Below are 17,024 nucleotides of genomic sequence, written 5' to 3' on the forward strand. Positions count from 1 at the left end.
GCTGTGCCTCCTCCCCTGGGAACACTGGTCTGGATGGTCCCCTGCCTAGGCCTCAGGTTACCCAATAGAAGGGAACTGGGGGAGGGGGACCCATTGACGCCCTTCTTGACCAGGCTCAGTGGGAGCACAGGGTGCAGGGTCCAGGCTGGACCTCCAGACTCCCTCCCACACAGCCCCCACTGCCCCCCTATATTCTCTGGCATCCTCCCCAGCTGAGCATCGCCCACCCCAGGCCTCTCGACACCTCCTAGTACAACAGACGAACCGCCCACACAGCCACACAGCCTGCCAGGCCCCCACCCGAGCCCCTGGTCAGCCAGGCAGTCTCTCCAACAGGCCTGTTGCCACAGCTGTCCGGGAGGGGCGGGGGGGAGAGCTGTGGGCACCTTCTTCTGTCCCCACTGTCTCCCATACCACAGTGACATGGCTCAACCCAGAAACAATGTGCATTGCTGGCCCAGGGCCTGCCCACCTCTGGGAAAGCAGGGGCAGCAGACAGAGGGGGTCTGGCGTGCTAAGAATGGCACATTCACCCATCTCCACAGCCGTCCTGATCAGGCTGAGGCCAGGAGGCAGGGACTGAAGGAGCCAAGTCCCAGGAGAGGAAAGAGCGTCATGCTAGGCCTGACTAGAGGTATGGCTGGACAGGCTGAGCTGGGAAAGGCCTGAATATCCTTGTGCTGGAGACAATGGGAAGGAAAGAGAGGAAACCAAGTCCCCCTGCACCTGGTGGAGCCCACAGCTGAGCCCCACAGGGCCTGGGGAACTGTGTGTGCTCAGCCCATATGCAGGAACCCAAGGAGTTAACCTCCACCCAGAGCGAGACTAGCCCCTCAGGCCTCAGTCTTCTCTCCTCCAAATGGGGCCATGACCTTTCCTCTAGGGCCAAAATGAAAGCTGAGGAGATTTGCACTTCCCACCAGCCAAGCCTCCATCCCGTCCCCAGGGGTCCCCAGATGTATCACCCTCCCGGGCTCAGGGCCCAGACTCTGCAGACACAAAACTCCGTTTCCTCGTGGGCACTTTAGAAAACACCAAGTTTTCCGGTCTCCTGAGGGAGAGCCCAGACTTGGGGTGGCCCCTGTGTCCCTGCCCTCAGGGGTCCCCGCTTAGGCTCCCTGGTCAGGGGCATGGGTGGCCATCAGGCTGTGACCCACCCTCTCCTGCCCACCCCGGCTTCTCACAGCTCCTCAGTCAGAGATCACATCCAGTTAACAGCCCCTGAGGGACGGCAGGAGGGGCTGGCGCCTGTCTCATTAGTCCCCTCCAGGCCCTTCTTTCTGGGCTGCATTCTCCAGCTGCCCACAGGTCCAAGCCCTAACCCTTGGGATCTGGGGACCTCTCCTGGCTCACTGTTCCCTGAGAACCGGGCCTCTTTCTGGAGCTGATCACAGCTTGGTTTTCATTCTGGGTTTGTGCTTGGAAAACCCCCTAGGCCTGGCTCTGACCGAGACGTTTTGCTCCAGCCTCTTGCCCAATCCCACTCTTCAGACCTCAGGCTCACCTCCATGTATCCTCCACAGTGTGAACCCAGGGCACCCGCCAGGCGGACGAGGTAGCAGGGTTACAAGCATCTCTTGGTGGCCCACTGGCTAAGTAAACTGCAGAGCTGCAGCGCCCCCTGGTGGTTGATACTAGGAAGTGCCATGGCCCAGGCCAGAAAAGGGATGACCTGGCCCCCTGGTCCTGGGGCTCAGGGTGAGGAAGGACAGTGATAGGTCTGAGTGGGTCCCGTCTCCATTCATCCACTGGCCGGGCTCTCATGTACGTTCTCAGACTAGCTCCAGCATCTGAGGGGTTATGACCTCTGAATCCCGCCTCTCCACCCTTCCTCACCGTACACCTCCAATTCACACATAGGATACTGAGGCCCAGCGATATGGGAGCTGGGCCAGCAAGGCTGCCCAGAGCCTCAGGCTGCGATCTTCATTTATTGCACTGCTTTGTCACTCACAGGGGAAGCAAATCCCTCCAAGTTCCACTCTGGCCCCAGCAGGGATCTCATCCCTCGGTTGCCAGGAAGCCTTGCCCATCCCAAGCACTCAGTAGCCAGCAGGCTCCCCGCCTTTCCTGGGGTCTGAGGCAGCTGCCCAGCCACCAGCCGTGTGGACAATGGCTTGCACCACACCGATGAAGCTGGAAGTGTCCTCAGTGTTGTGATGCCGAGTCTTCAGGGCTGCGGTCACCGCCTGGGGGTGGGAGGGGATAGAGGGTTCTCAGCAGGGCCTGCGAAGCCATCTGAACCACACAGACCCACACCGAACCACATAGATGGTGCCGTTTCCAGCCCAGGGGCCAGGAAGAACAAGTTGGGGGCAGCTGGGCCTAGTGGGTCTCCTTGGAGCAGGTGGCCTGACCCAAGTTGCACAGGGGTTCAAGATGGCCCAGGCAGTGGAGGTAAAGTTCATCTGCCCCAGGCAGAGGCTGGTAGTCTACTCTTTGATGACTCAGGAGATCCGGGCCTCCTTCCTAGGACCCCCGTGACCCCCCCTCATGACTCAGTTTCCTTGGCCCTGTCCCACCTGGTCAATGCCTCTCTCCAGCGTTGTTGTGTTGGGCAGAAGCTGGTTGTGAAGTCGGGGCTCCTCTACTGCCCGTTTTACATCGTAGCCAAACCACAGGTTATGGATGATGGCCTAGAGGGCAAAGGGATGGGGTCAGCGTGGCCCAGGGGCAGGGGCTGGAGGGGACAGGTAGATGGCACGTACCAGTGCGGTGGCCGTAGTGATGTGCGTGCCCCCAGAGGCACCCACCACCATGCGGACCTGGCCATCCTGGCCCACGAGGATCGCCGGACACATGGACGAGAGGGGCTGCTTCCCTGTGGTCACCAGATGGGCAGGCAGGGACAGAGATGCTGGTCAGCTGCCTGCCCAGGGCACCAGCCCTTCTTGGCCCAAGTCCCTCCCTGCCCCACACCTGGTTTGATGAAGTTGGCTGGGGAAGGGGGCACCCCAAACTGGTTGGTGATGTTGGGGGAGCTGAAGTCATCCATCTCATCATTGAATATGATCCCGCTGACCTGTGAGCGTACCTTGGAACCGAAGCTGCAGACCAGCCGGATCAGACAACTGTGCCAGATCCAGCCCCTACCCCACCCAGCCCCCACCCACCCACCCACCGAAGCTCCACCCAGCCCAGGGAGGCTGAGGGCAGGCGTTCTACCAAGGTAGGGCCTCAGTTTCCCCACCATGAAAGGGGTTGATGGAGCTCCCTCCTGGGAGACACAAGCAGCCCCTGGCCCACCCAGGGCCACCAAGCAGCCCTACTAGAGGTTGATGGTGCTGGTGGCGGACACAGCGCTGCCATCCTCTGCAACCACGGACAGGTGGGCCGTGCCACCATCATCAGGCGTGTAGAACTCAGGCTCATAGTAGGAGGTCGGGTGAGTGGTGCTGTCAGAGATCCGGGCCCGGAGCTGAGCGGCAAAGAACTCGGAGCTCATGTTGCGGACCACCTGCCGAGACCCCAGAGCTGGCCTGAGGAGGTGGGGGGGGAGGATGGGGAGGGGGCACAGGCTTGTGCGAGCAGCTCTTGGGAAGCCCCCAACATGGCCCTGACCACAACGCTCCTGCACCCCCAACCTCACGTAGCCCGTCTGATCCCCTTTCCAGGCTCTGCCTCCGCTGCAGTCCAGCAACTCTTAGCATTGGTCTGTCCACCCCACAAGCCCCCACTCTGGCTGCATTCAACCTTTCATTCATTCATGGAGCTTATACTGCATGCTTGATCAACAAGGAACACACATACGGGTCCCTGCTCTTCTGGCAGGGATGATAAAGGGAGGCAGGGACATGCTGGAGAGAACAAGCCAGGTAAAGGGGATACAGAAGGACCAGATGGGAACGGAATCATCAGGGAGAGCTTCTCAGAGGAGGTGATGTCTGAAAAGAGGCCTGAAAGAGGCTTGGTGGTAAATGCAAAGGCCCTGAGGCAGGCCTGTGAGTGACAGGCAAAGGGTGAATAGGGTCAAAGAGAGAGGTGGTAGGAGACATTAGCAGGGGGTTATCCCAATAAGTCTTCAGAGGCACTATAAGGAGTCTGGCTTTTGCTTTGAGCCACCCGGGCCTGGGACAGAGGAAGGAGCACACCAGCAGTTCACAGGATCACTCTGGCAGCTGTGTGGGGGTGTAGTGTAGAACCCAACTGGGAGGCTATGGCATCAACCAAGTGAGACGGGGGTGGTGCGGATGGGAGAGAACCAATGGTCCCAAAGCCTTCAGTGCAGAGAGGCCATTTAACTGTGGAGGTTGACACTGCGGAAGGGACAGTGAAGGTGGGAAGTAGACACTGTGGAAGAGGCAGTGAAGGTGGACAGTCAGGAGCTTGATTTTGGAGGCATGCCTTTTCCTGTTGCATGGGTGTGGATCTATGTGTGTGGAGTTCATGGGCAAGATCAGGCTGAGGATAAACAGGGAGCCATCAGCCTCCAGTCGCTGCTTCAACCTGTGTGCAAGAACAGGGTCCCCATGGTGGTAAGGACAAAGAGGAGAGGAGAGGAGACAGCGAGGAAAGCCCCTGGGGACTGAGCAAAGAAAATGCCTCCAGAATTTTCCAGCAACACCCACAGGGAAAATTTTCAGCCTGAATCTACTCCCAAGAAAACAGAAAGTCAAATCCAGGATGTGGGATGGTTCTGCAAGACAGCCGCCCTGGGCTTTAAAAAGCAGCAAAACACCCTAGACATCTGTTGTAGGTTCAGAGACTAGAGGGACAGAACAGAAACTGCGAGGGATGAGTCTGATGGGCTCTGGACCTAAACAACCCTGGGACCCTCGGGAACACAGGGGTCTAATGGGCCAGGTCCTCTCGAAGGCAGTATGGAGATCTCTCAGTCTCGGGAGCTACAACCCAAAGTGTGATATCAGGGACTGACCATCTGATACCCAAAGAGCACACACATGTCAATAAAAAGGGGTGGATGGAGGCATGGAGAGAGGAAGGGGAGGGGGCAAAATGTCCACAACTCTGCAAAATGAAAAGGTGAGGAAAGGAGGTGGTGAACTGAACTGTGTGAGGGGGGCCCAAAGGGGAAACTGAGGCTGGACTCTTGGGGCGGGGTGGAGGGACTCCTGGGGAGGGGTCCTGGCAGGGGGAATGTGGAGCGAGGAGGGCAGAGCCTGATGGGAGAGGGCCTGAGAAAGGGATGGAGAGGCCCAGTGTGCCCTGAGTGGAAGCAGAGGAAGGGGGGGCAGCAGCGACAAGCAGATGCCTCTTTCCAGAACGACCTGTCAGAAAGGGCAGGATGGGAATGCTGGAGGGAGCGCAGGAAAGGCTGAGTTGGCAGGTGGAGGAGCAGAGGGGCCAGCCTCAGCCAGGATGCTAGGGGCGGGGGCTGCAGAGAGAGAGGGAGGCAATGCAGTGGTCTCGGGGGGATGAGTCGCCAGGTCCCTGAAGGCCATGGGGAGTAGCACAAAATGGTCCTCAGGAAAGAAGAGAGATCCAGGAGAGCAGAGGGGCGGCTGAGAGGCACAGGTCAGTGTGAGGGGGTCTGCAGGTCTACCCCAGAATGGGGGATCCAAGTAGGTAAAGGGGCACCATGACGGGAGGCTCAGTGAAGGCTCAGCCTGGAACTGGGGTATTTGGCTATGAGTGGGTCGGGCTGTGCAGGGCCTGGGTGGGGATCAGGGAAGGGTTAGCTGCTGGGTGTGACCAATAAGCTGGTGGCTGAGGCCTCTGCCACCCAGACCCCCCGCCCCTCCCCCATCCTCCTCATGACCCTCGAGGGTTACGATGCCGCTACGTACTCCTCAGCTCAGCAGTGAACACTCCAAAAGCTTCCAGACGAAGGGTACAGCCCCCAAGGTGCGAGCATGGCCAGGGATAGGGGCCACTAATTACTCATTGCCAACTTGTCACACTGCAAGCTCCCTGTGGCAGAAGGCTGAACTCGGGGTCACCAGTCCATCCCAGCACACGGTAGGCCCACCACCAAAGTCGGTGGTAGGAATGGATTCATTCAGCATGTGTGAGGTTGGGGTGGCCCCAGGGAACCATCGTGGCACCTCCATGAGAGGCCCTCCCCACCCATCGTGGGCCTCTTACCGCCCCTGCCTCTTACCGCCATCACATCGACAAACTTGGGGTCCCCAAGCAGGGTCCTCTTGGCATAGGCGAACCGGAAGGCCTCCACAATGCGGTGGTAAGTCAGACCCTTCTGCTCAGGTGTTTCCACACTCGCCCGGGAGAAATTGTACCCTGATGGAGCAGAGATGGGACACACCGGCAGTCCCAGGGCCCTTGGGACACCCCAGCTCGGCCAAGACAGTTGGGTGTTCCAGGGTAGGCTCACACCTCCCTGAATCTCTTTGCTTGGCCCGGCTTGAGAAGGGGAACGTTGAATAACGACCAGTGGACACTTTGGAGGAATGGAAGGATGGAATGAGGCAAGGGACCTCTGGACCTGGGCCTCAAATGTCCAGCTAGAAGGGCGACCCAGTCTTACCCAGTCCCAGAAGACCCTTAGATTTGTCAGACAGGTTCTCTGGACCAGCTCCCCCACCCCGCCCCACACCCACTAGCTGTGAACTTCCAGCACTGGGTAACTGGGCAAGGCAGACAGACCCTGTCACCCCTAAGCCCTTGCAGGGGCTGGTCCCAGCCCGGGATGCTGCTCCACACAGTTTTTACTTCCCAACCACTCCTCTTCCTCCCTTAGCCCCTGACCACCGCCCCCGCAACACACACAGCCCTGTGTGCTCTGCTCCGCCTCCTACAGGGTCATGGTGGGACAGCTCACCCTTAAGGATGTTGAGAATAAGAGCCAGCACCGGGCCACTGAGCGGGGCGCTGGGCACGTAGAGATGGGAGTCCCCAAGGCTGATGTTCAGGGGGTTCTCGATCAGCTTGGCACGGTAGTCATTGAGGTCCTTGGCGGTCATGATGCCCCCTGATGCCAAGAGCAGCTCAGTGGGGGGACATGGGGACGGGGCCCCAAATCCGAGGGGAGGGCAAGATCATCAAACTGAAACCCCGCGCCCACCTGGAGGGTCCCTGCCTCTCCCCCGCCCCACAGCCCCACCCCCCCCAGTCCCTCTGTGCTCCCCAAAGATGCCTCCTCCCCATCGCCAGGCTCAGGCCAGCTGCCCTCCACCTGTTTGCCCCGCTGGCCTCCAGGTCTACCTTCTCTTCCCCTGGCACCAAGAGTCCTCTTCCCTAAGTGGAAAATATCGGCTCCTATCTCCCCCTTGCCCAGTCCTCTCTGCCAGAGACTAATGGGTGGGTGAAGGGAGGCTCTTAATTCTACAGGAAATGGGCTCCAGACAGACCAGGTTATTTACAGGCTAATTTCCTGCCCCAGCGCTAAAGGTCAGCATGCTAATCACACTCTTCTGTGTCTCTGATAAAAAGAACAGTATGAAGAAATCCACACTGGGGAGGGAGAGGCAGCGGCAGGCTGCCTGGCTGAAACTCATCAGAAGCTGTCCCTGCTTGCAGCTCCTCCAAGGCCTCCCTCACCAAGCCCACCCCCATCTGCTGTGACCCTCAGGGATAATTAAAGCTCACCCTCTCTGGGCCTTGGCCTGTTCCATCTGCCAGGAATGCTCTTCCTCTCTCCAACCTCATCTGGAGTTCATGTACTACCTCCTCTAGGAAGTCCTCCCAGACCTGTTTGTCAAGGCTCCCTCAGTCTGAGCTCCTACCTAGGCCTGCATTTATCCATTGAGAACTTTCTCTCCTGAACTGCACTGGTCTCTCAGTCATGACTTAACCAAGATCTGTAGATTTTTGTGACCTGTCACTGAATACAGACGTCTCCTTGACATCCACCCCTCCACCAGATGCTGCTGAGGGCCTAGAGTCTGGGCCACAGCAGGACCAGAGGACCTAAGACCTCTGGGCTCTGGCCCAGGGTTCCTTCCCCGGGGCCGCTGAGGTTGCCCACTCACCAGCATCCTGAATGTCTTTGATAATCTGGGCTGTGAGGCTCCCGTTGTAGAAGGCTTGGGCTCCCTCCAAGGCCAGCGTCTCGTATGTGTCTGCCAACCGTGGCAAGGTCAATTTGTCCCCTTCGCGCAGCACCTTCCCATTGCGGCAGAACACCTCACTGGGGCAGAGAGGCTCCTGTGAGGCTGGCAGGTCGGCTGGATTAAGTCAGTCACTTCCCACCCAATCACACAGGAGATCAAAGGACAGTGAGCAGGGCACCTGGGTGGCTCAGTGGGTTAAGCCTCTGCCTTCGTCTCAGGTCATGATCTCAGGGTCCTGGGATCAAGCCCCGCATCAGGCTCTCTGCTCAGCAGGGAACCTACTTCCCCCTCTCTCTGCCTGCCTCTCTGCCTACCTGTGATCTCTCTCTCTGTCAAATAAATAAAGTCTTAAAAAAAAAAAAAAAAAAGACAGCGAGCACCCTTCCACAGGTGTGTGACCCTCATCCTCTGGTGTCCAGCCCATGCCTCCTAGAGCCCCTGCCACTCAGGACACACAAGCCTGGGAAGGCACCAGGCTCAGAATGTGACCCCACGCACATTGGGAAAGGTTGCTGTATCCTAGACCTCAGCCCTCCATCAGCACAGGTTCCTGAAAGCACCCTGCCGGCCATTCACAGCTTGCAGGGAATCTTGGGCCATGTCTGCCCAGCTTGTGGCCCAGGGCAGGCCAACCACCCCCCCAGACATACCACAGGGCAGGCCGCTGCTCGATGACTGCCCGACTTTTCTCCAGGGCTGCCGCTAAGCCCTTCCCCACAGGGAAGCCCTCGCGGGCCAGCTGGATGCTGGGCCGGAAGAGGCGAGCCCAGGGCAGCCGCCCGTGCCGCTGGTGGGCCAGTTCATAGCCTCGGATCTCACCGGGAACCGCCACCGACAGCCCCCCTGCATAGGGACAGGGACACACACACACAGTTAGTGGCTCTAGTCTGGGGACACCGGGAGGGATGCTCTCTCAGGCCACATCCTAGGCACAGTCCCCAAATGGGGTCAGTGAGGTTTCGGAAAGAAATGGCATTGTCCTATCCGGACTCGGCAGGCAAGAGTGTAGATGGTTAGGGACATGCGAAGGAGGCCGCAGGTCGGGGAGCGGTGGTTCCTTCTGCTGGATTCTGCTGTCCAGGGATGAGATGACTGCCTCTGCCGGGGTGGCCACCGGGTTTGAAATCCTGTGCCAGGCCACAGCTGCACACAAGACTGTGGGGAAGCCAGACCCCTGCCATCTCTCAGTCTGAGCTTCCTTGCCCACAGGCTCAAGGGGTCCACCAGAACCCACAGAAGTTCCCAGTGCAAGCCCGGGGCCACCCTGACATTGAGCCAGTTCCAAGGCCAGACCTCTACCTTTCTCCCTTCTACGGTCTCAGAACCAGGACCTGAGCCCAAACCCCTGCCCTTTACAGTCTCTGGGCCTTAGTTTCCCCATCTGACCACTCCTTAGAGGAGCCCACAGTTCCACTGGAAATACCTGTAGACCCTGATCCCCACCCACTCCCACGGCCCACCATGCCCTAAATTAGATACTGATGCAGAAAGGTACAGCCACGGCCCTCACTCCCAGACACCCTCTTGTTTCCACCCCTGAATGATAAGGGCCATCTCAGCTACCCCCAGACTAGGCAGTCTAGGTTCATAACAACCTGAAGCTGGGCACGAGAGCCAGGATATTAGGATCTGCATGTCTGCACATCTCAGAAGGTCTGACATCCAGCCCGTAATTCCTGCCGCCTTAAATAAATGCCTCCCTGACCTTGGGCCAATCAGGCCTCACACCACCCTGCTCGCCAAAGCCACCACTGACCCCCATACTGGCAGACCTGGGTCTCCTCTCAACTTCACCTTACCTGGTCCATCACTCCTGCTGGGTCACCTGTGCATCCCACCTGCCAGGCTCTCCTAGGGTCTCCGCTGTCTACTCCCCCAGATCAGAGCTTGAACTAGAAAAGTTCCATTATGTGCTCACAACTCCACATTTACTTTCTGGCCTGGCCTGCTCCTCTGATGGCCAGACCTGAGGACGTGGCTGCCCGCGCCTAAAAGGCATCTCTAACTTAACACACTCAAAATGCAATTCCTGACTATCTCCCAAACCCATTCCCCACAGCCTTGCTGTTCTCTGCTAGGGCTGCCCCCTCTTTCCAGATGCAGATCGAACACCAGTCATTCAGGACACTTGGCATATGTGTCACACCCAACCTATCAGCAGACGCATAGGCTCCCCATTCCAGGTATGCTGAGTACCAACCACCTCCCAACACCATCTTCTCTCCCTGAATATCGTGGTGACCTCCTGACAGGTCACCTCACGGGCAGGCCGCATGCTCTCTGACCCTTCTGCAGCAACCCAAGGGGTTATGTCTGACCTACCCCAGATCCACCCCCACAAACACCCCAAGAGACACTGCTCCCTCTCTCCGACAAGAAGCAGGGTCTTCGCAATGACCCACGAGGTCTGACGCCATCTGAGCCATTCTGACCCTGGGGTCCGCCAGTGCAGCCTCGCTGGTTCCCACATGGGCCACTTGCTTTGCCCCCCAGACACCCGTACAGCTCCCCTCACTCCACTCCAGCCTCTGGGTCTTTGCTTAGTCAGCCCATCCCCGAGCGTGCTGAATCGATGCCATCCGGCTTTTCCCTGCCTCTGCTATCCTGGCTCACTGGGCCACAGATTTCGGATTTTGCCTGTTGCCTTTTCTTTGTCCCCTGGCCTGGGGAACAGCCCCTGACATTTTAAGAGGTGCCCAACAAGTCCTGGTTAAATAAATGTATTCCAAGTGCCCCTAAGGTGCTAAGCCTGTAAGATTCCAGTGAATTTCCTTTCTACCCATTCAGAGGTTCCCAAGGAATATAGGAATTCAAACAAAGACTGTAGGTTGGAGAGGACTCCAAGGGGGCGGGGCTACCCGTAGGGCCCCGCCCATCGCCCAGGGCTGAGGAGCAGAACCTGCAGTTGGAGATGGGACCAGTTAACGCCAACAGCCAGAACTTCCTGCCTCCAACCTCCTAGCCTGCAACCCGTTTGAGTCCTTGGGAGCAGCACCCCCTGGTGGCCACTGGCTTCCCCGCAGCTGCATGGGAAAACTGGGGGCCTCTTCTCCGCATAAGACTTTGTTAAAAAAGAGACTGTTGTGGGGCGCCTGGGTGGCTCAGTGGGTTAAGCAGCTGCCTTCGGCTCAGGTCATGATCTCAGGGTCCTGGGATGGAGCCCCACATTGGGCTCTCTGCTCTGCGGGGAGCCTGCTTCTTCCTCTCTGCCTGCCTCTCTGCCTACTTGTGATCTCTGTCTGTCAAATAAATAAATAAAATCTTTAAAAAAAAAAAAAAGAGACTGTTGTCTCTTGAGAGCTAGCCCCACAAATGAACGGACAAATGAATGACTTGGATGCCTTTGAAAAACACAGGGTTTCAACCGCCCAGGTCCAATTTTGGCCTCAGCACCATCCAGCTGTGTGACCTCAGTTGGTTTGCACTACCTCTCTGGACCTGTAAAATGAGAATCAACACAGCACTTCCCTGGACTCCCAAGCATACAAGGGAGGATTCAAGAGGCTCACTGGCAAAAAGGGCTGAGCAAAGTGCTGGCCCCAGTGACCCACGGTATGTGCTAGCTGTTGAAATAATTATTCTCTCTGTTTACTAATACTGGGTGGCTCTGGAGGGACCTGACCCGAAAATAACTGAAGCTCCACCTCTTTTTCCCTCCATGATGATGGTCTGGATTGTTCATTACGGGAGGGTGTTGTGGGGCCAGGAAGGGATGGGTACAGTGGGCATTAGCCCATCCAGAGTTGTCCCCAGAGGCCCATGCCTTCCCCAGTAGCTCAGCCCAGCTCTGCACCCACACCCTGACTTTGCACCTCACCTTCCTGTGACTGCTCCGAGCTATTGAACATGCTGTCAAAGGCCAGCCCCGGGGCCACCTCGCGGGCATTGATGATCTCAACTTTTCCTGGAAGGAGAAGCAGGAGGGCAATCCAGACCCACACCAACCCTCCTCACCCAAGGGTGTGAGCCCAGGGGCCGCCCAGGCCTGCCTGCCCCCAACCCAAGTCCAGCCTGAGCTAGACAGCCGCTGCCATTAACCCCCCCCCCACTCCCCAGGGGCACTCACGTGTGGTGCTGTTGTAGATGGTGAGGAACAGGCCGCCCCCGATGCCCATGCTGTGGACGTTCATGAGCCCCACGCACAGGAGGGCCGCAATGGCAGCGTCCACCGCCGAGCCGCCTTCCCTCAGCACGTCCCTACCCAGGGCACATGGGGGCAGTGAGCACCTGCGGGGTCCCCGACCCCCCGATGCGGGCACCTGCCACCCACCTCCATCCACCCTGTCAGGCCACCCTGCCCAAAGCAGGAGGGAAGAAGAGCCCCCAGTTCTGTGGCTTTGCATAGAACTCTCAAGCCAATGGGCTTGTATGGTCTTCCTTTTCAAGCAAACAGATGAACATGCATTTTATAATAGAAAGAAAATGGGAAAATTGTTACTTTTATCGATAACACTTTTTTTTCCTGTTTAAGTCTCTAAGTGGGAACTGATCTTTGTAGATAATGTGAGACAGGGGTCGAAAATAGCATAAAACAACAGTTGATCCAAAGAGATGGAGATTCTTAGGCCTGAGAAAAAGGGGCTCAGCTGGGCCCTGGGAAACCCACACCCTGCTCTTGGAGTCAGTGTCCCCTTCTCCCCTTCTCCCCTTCAGAGGCTGCTGAGAAGTTCCAAGGAAAGGACACGCAGCTCCATGTGAATCAGTCACCCCTTGTCCAGGTAGCTCAGGGACAGGTGGGGAAACTGCGTCTCAGGGGGACAAGGGTCTGGGCCAGATCCACTTGCAGTGGTCCTCCTGGGTTCCCATGCCCTGCCTGCTCACCTCCCGATCTCCGAGCAATGCTTGGCGTCTGCAGCCACGGCCGCCCTGGGGTAGACATGGTTGTGTGTCTTGGAGGCTGAGGGCAGCCAAACGCACAGGCCAATGATGAGGAAGAACACGAGCACCACGGCCACCAGGACCAGATACACATACTTCCTCTTCATGGCTCTGCAGGCCCTGGTTGGGGGTGGGGGGTGGAGGGTAACAGAGTCAGGGGCCTACCACTGGCCTGCCTCTGGGCACATCCTGACCCTCACCTTCACAGGGCACAGCCCAAGATCAAGTCTCAGAAACACATCCCTGTGTCTCCTTCTAGCTCCCAGACCTTTGCTCCTGCCATTCCCTCCACCAGAAACTCCTGACCCCATCTGTGCCCTCCCAAATCTCCCTGCTTATCCTCAAGGCCGCATTCCAGTAAGGACCCCATGTCCAACAGAACCGTCTTCTGGAAGCCCCCAGATTCCGTGTGCCCCTGCTTCTACACAGCCTCATCTATCCCCCAAACTGGGAGCCATGGCCAAGTGTAGAAGTCCATGAGGGGCAAGCCTGGTCTGATTCCTTCTGTGACCCCCACCTCAGCCCAGAGCCAGGCACCATCCATGGGCCCTCCCAGAGTGTCCTGCCACAGACTGTGGGGTTCAGAGAGAGGACCCCCCTGGTCTCCTCCTGCAATCGTTAGCTGAGGGCAACAGGGCAGGTACCTACCTTTCTCAGGGGATGGGAGCCCCACGCCTTGCCTGCAGAGGTGGCTGCAAAAATGGGGCAGTGGGGACGGGGGCTGGCTGAAGCCGCTGATGAGATAACGGGGGTCTCTCTCACACACGGCAGGTGCCTGTGGCCACAGGATCTGCTCCAGAGAGACACCACAACCACGTAGCCTCCTGGTTTTCCTGAAAACTGAGATAGCATACCTGAAAAACCCGAGTCTATTCCCCAACCCCGGGAGCTCCGTGAGGTTCCTCTACCTCCAGATGAACTCTAGGGTTGAAGAGGAGGCTGTCAACTGCTCTCACGTTTGTGGGAGATCTCCAGGCACAGCCAAGAGAGGGTTCGCCCAGAGCGGGGCCCGGGTTCAGTGGTGTGAGTGTCATATGACAAAGTGGTGAAGCCCACGTGTCCCTGGCCAAGGGGATGGGGCGTGCAGGCTGGGGAGCAAGCTCAGCCCATCTGAGTCTTGCCCCCTCCTCTGATGTGGGGCCCTGGGCAGGTCACTGACCACCTGTCTAGTACGAATGACTGAGGCATCCTGCAGGGGGATGTTGTGGAGGTTAAGTGACTTGGAAAGGGTGGAACGGGTGGGGTGCTCAGGGAGCATTGGCTGTAATTGTCACTGGCTATCAGAGTGATGCCCTGGAGGCCTGGATGGGGGGAGTCGGCGAGGGGGGTTTGTGGGCAGAAGGAAGCTGGTCTGCCTCCTGCTCACTGTTTCCCTGTTGGCTCCTTTCCCGGTTGTGCAGGGAGAGACAACAGTGAGCTTTTGGGTCCCTGGGGTGTTGGCAGCAGGCAAGGGGTGTGACCCCCGCAAGGAGGGACAGTTTTGGTTACAGGCGCAATCTCGGTTACCTTCAGGGGTCAAGGGGTATCTCCCGACAAACCCCAGGCTGGGACTCCTCTGGTTCACTCTGCCTCTGTTCACAGGGCCTAAGCTCCAGGGCCAGAAGTGGTGTCCCAGAAACGGTCTAGGAATGGAGTCTCATGTCCCTCCCACGTCAGGGACATCCAGAAGCTAGCCAGCAAGGAAGGGCTTTCCCCTCCCAGGCTCAGCGGGCAGCCACAAAGCAGACACTACCCTACAGCGCCAGGAGGATTCTAGCTGGCCTCTTCTCTCCACCTTGACTGAATCCTTTCTGGTGGGACTTCTGCAAAGCCTCCTCCCCACACTCCCTACCGTCAGTGTCACCTGCTCCTTAGTCCTCCAGAAAGCAGGAGAAGGCTCTCTCCAAAGTGCCAAACAGACCCTTCCCCCTGCCACTGTCCCAGGGGACAGTCTATGCCCTCTGCCCTCCAGCAGGCCTGATAGGCTTCGGAGCACACCCCAGGGGGGCTGGAGCAGGGTTAAGGATTTCTGGTAGAGACAGCTGTGCTGGAGGTCCAAGGGGCCTTAGGAGCTGGGCCAGGAACACAGAACTTCCCCATCACATGTGGTGGGGGTGGGTGGAGTAGGACAGAGGCCAGTGACCCCCTTCCCAGCATGGGCACAGCCACACCTGCCAAGGAGGCCCTCCAGTCCCATCCACTAGGCACCTTGGGGGCATTGCCTCATTTCTCCCAGCCATGGGGCTATTAGCCAAGACCCCCCTTCAGGGCCCTCTTTTCTCCCCTCCAGCCTCTGTAGTGTCCAGCCATGACTTCCTGAGGTCTATACTCCAGTCTCTTCTGTCTGTCCATCTCTCTCTATCCATCCATCCACTCAAGGGCTCAAGTGGGCTTCCGAAGGGATAGGAGGCACCCAGCAAGGCTCAAACTGCCAGGGAGTATGGTTAGGGGTGGACAGCACTGACCCCCAACCTCTGCTCCCTGGACAGGACAACAGGGAGGCCTAGCCAAGCCCTGCAGGCTGATATCTCCTGCCCTGCGGAAGACACCCTGCAGGGGACTGGGCTTCCGTTTCCCACCACCCTCCCACACCCCACATTTTTCCCTCAAAGACTTACTAAAATAACGTCCAAGTCCAGAGGCATGGCTCTCACCCAAGTTGGTGTCAGGAGGGGAAACTGAGGCCAGGCACAGCGCTTGGCCTCACACCCCCACCCCACTCCTCATGACCCTAATGGGCTTACCTGAGGCCTGGGATTGGCAGGGGCCCAAAAAAACTCCCTGTTCCTCAGAAGAAGCTCTGGGCTGGGACACAGCCAGATTTGTCTGCCTGGGAAAGTCTGGGCCACAGCTCCGGCTCGGCCCCCCCACTGCCAGGAGTGGCCCAGAGCCACGCCTGCAGCCCCTGCAGAGCCCCTCAGGGGGCCTCTGGACTGGGACTGGGATCTGGGGGAGGGTACCTCCAAGGAGGAGCAGAGGCAGGAAAAGGGCAGGAGAGGGCCAAGGAACTCTCTTGCTCACCTAGTCCCTGAGGGGGCTGGCAGCTTGCCGGGGGACGCCCAGCAACCCCATGGGGCAGTTGAAGGTGTCTGAGTAGGGTGGAGAATAGGCTGTCCTCTAAAAGATCAAGCCTGTCAGGGAGGACAGCCCCAGAGTCTGACGTCATGGCAGCAGGGAGGCGCAGTGATTCGGCCTGTCCCTAAGTGACTAAAGTTCAAACAGTCCTGGGAGGGCCCTGGGCAGGAGATAGGAGGTGCTATGACAGCAGGGACTCTTGGGGTCCCCATGACAACGGCAGGGGGTGAGGAGTGTGGCCCCAGCAGGGAAGGAGAGGTGCGGTGACAGAGGCAGAGGGTCCCCCGCTCTCTTGGATTTGGTACCCCTCAAAGGGCAAGTCCACTGGCAAGTGCCCCGCCAGCAAGCCCTGGGCTGGGTACCCCCCTGGCTCATTCCGTCACTGTTCAGAGCATCTGAACTCCAAGGCCAAACACGATGGCCTTGAACCAGGACCTGAGAGCCCTTACCACACCATTCAGGCAGATGCCAAGGGTGCCTTCCTGGAACACAGCCTGAGGCCTCGAGTCCAGACCAGTTGCACTGGCTACGCAGGAATGTTAGTGCCTCGGGCCCAAGAAACCACCTGAGCAGCCTGGAAAGGGGGAAAGGGCCCAGAGAGGGCCAGAGCTGCTGCAAATCACAGCCAGCAGTACACACCTGGTCAGCCCATACCTGCCCCCAAGGTGCTCTGTGTCCCTGACCAGCCCAACAAGAAGATCTTGAACCAGGAACAGATACGTCGTGCCCAGCCCAGGAGAACTTGGACTCTGCTTCCCATTTCCCTTTGGCTTCCACTTGCCAAGAATAAGGATGAGCCACTCCTCGAGTCAGGACTCCTTCTCTGGCCCCCCACCTGGTGCATCTAGGCTGCCTGGGAGCCCCCCAGCCTCCATCTGGAATGCCTAATCCATGACCATCCTACAAGGCTGTGCCAGCTGCTAAGCAGGAAGAGAGACAGAGGCTGACCGGGTATGGCTGTCCACACTGGGTCACACAATCAAAACAAGTCTTGTCCTCTCACCCCCTGCCCTTGAGCAGGCCTGGGATGAAATCCACAGAAAAATGCATTCCTATGCAAATGTAATCCTCCATGGCCCCAGGATGGGGGCGCCATGACTAAGCTTTTTCCCTGGACATTAC

At 58.3% G+C, this 17,024-nt stretch overlaps 1 protein-coding gene across 1 annotated transcript; it reads right to left on the minus strand.

Moving 5' to 3' along the window:
• Nucleotides 1–1,912: 1,912 nt before the first annotated feature.
• Nucleotides 1,913–15,969, minus strand: GGT1 (gamma-glutamyltransferase 1). The gene is made up of 14 exons (XM_044243819.1): nucleotides 15,849–15,969; nucleotides 13,497–13,688; nucleotides 12,792–12,968; nucleotides 12,037–12,167; nucleotides 11,788–11,874; nucleotides 8,621–8,813; nucleotides 7,890–8,047; nucleotides 6,740–6,889; nucleotides 6,062–6,198; nucleotides 3,270–3,457; nucleotides 2,920–3,047; nucleotides 2,709–2,821; nucleotides 2,523–2,636; nucleotides 1,913–2,189 (listed from the first exon to the last, which is right to left on the minus strand). The coding sequence occupies exons 3-14, from the start codon at nucleotides 12,953–12,955 to the stop codon at nucleotides 2,043–2,045; spliced, it is 1,710 nt and encodes a 569-aa protein (XP_044099754.1). The 5' UTR covers nucleotides 12,956–12,968; nucleotides 13,497–13,688; nucleotides 15,849–15,969; the 3' UTR covers nucleotides 1,913–2,042.
• Between the last annotated feature and the right edge of the window lie 1,055 nt (nucleotides 15,970–17,024).

Source organism: Neovison vison, chromosome 3, assembly GCF_020171115.1.
Source record: "Neovison vison isolate M4711 chromosome 3, ASM_NN_V1, whole genome shotgun sequence".
NCBI classification, from domain to species: domain Eukaryota; kingdom Metazoa; phylum Chordata; class Mammalia; order Carnivora; family Mustelidae; genus Neogale; species Neogale vison.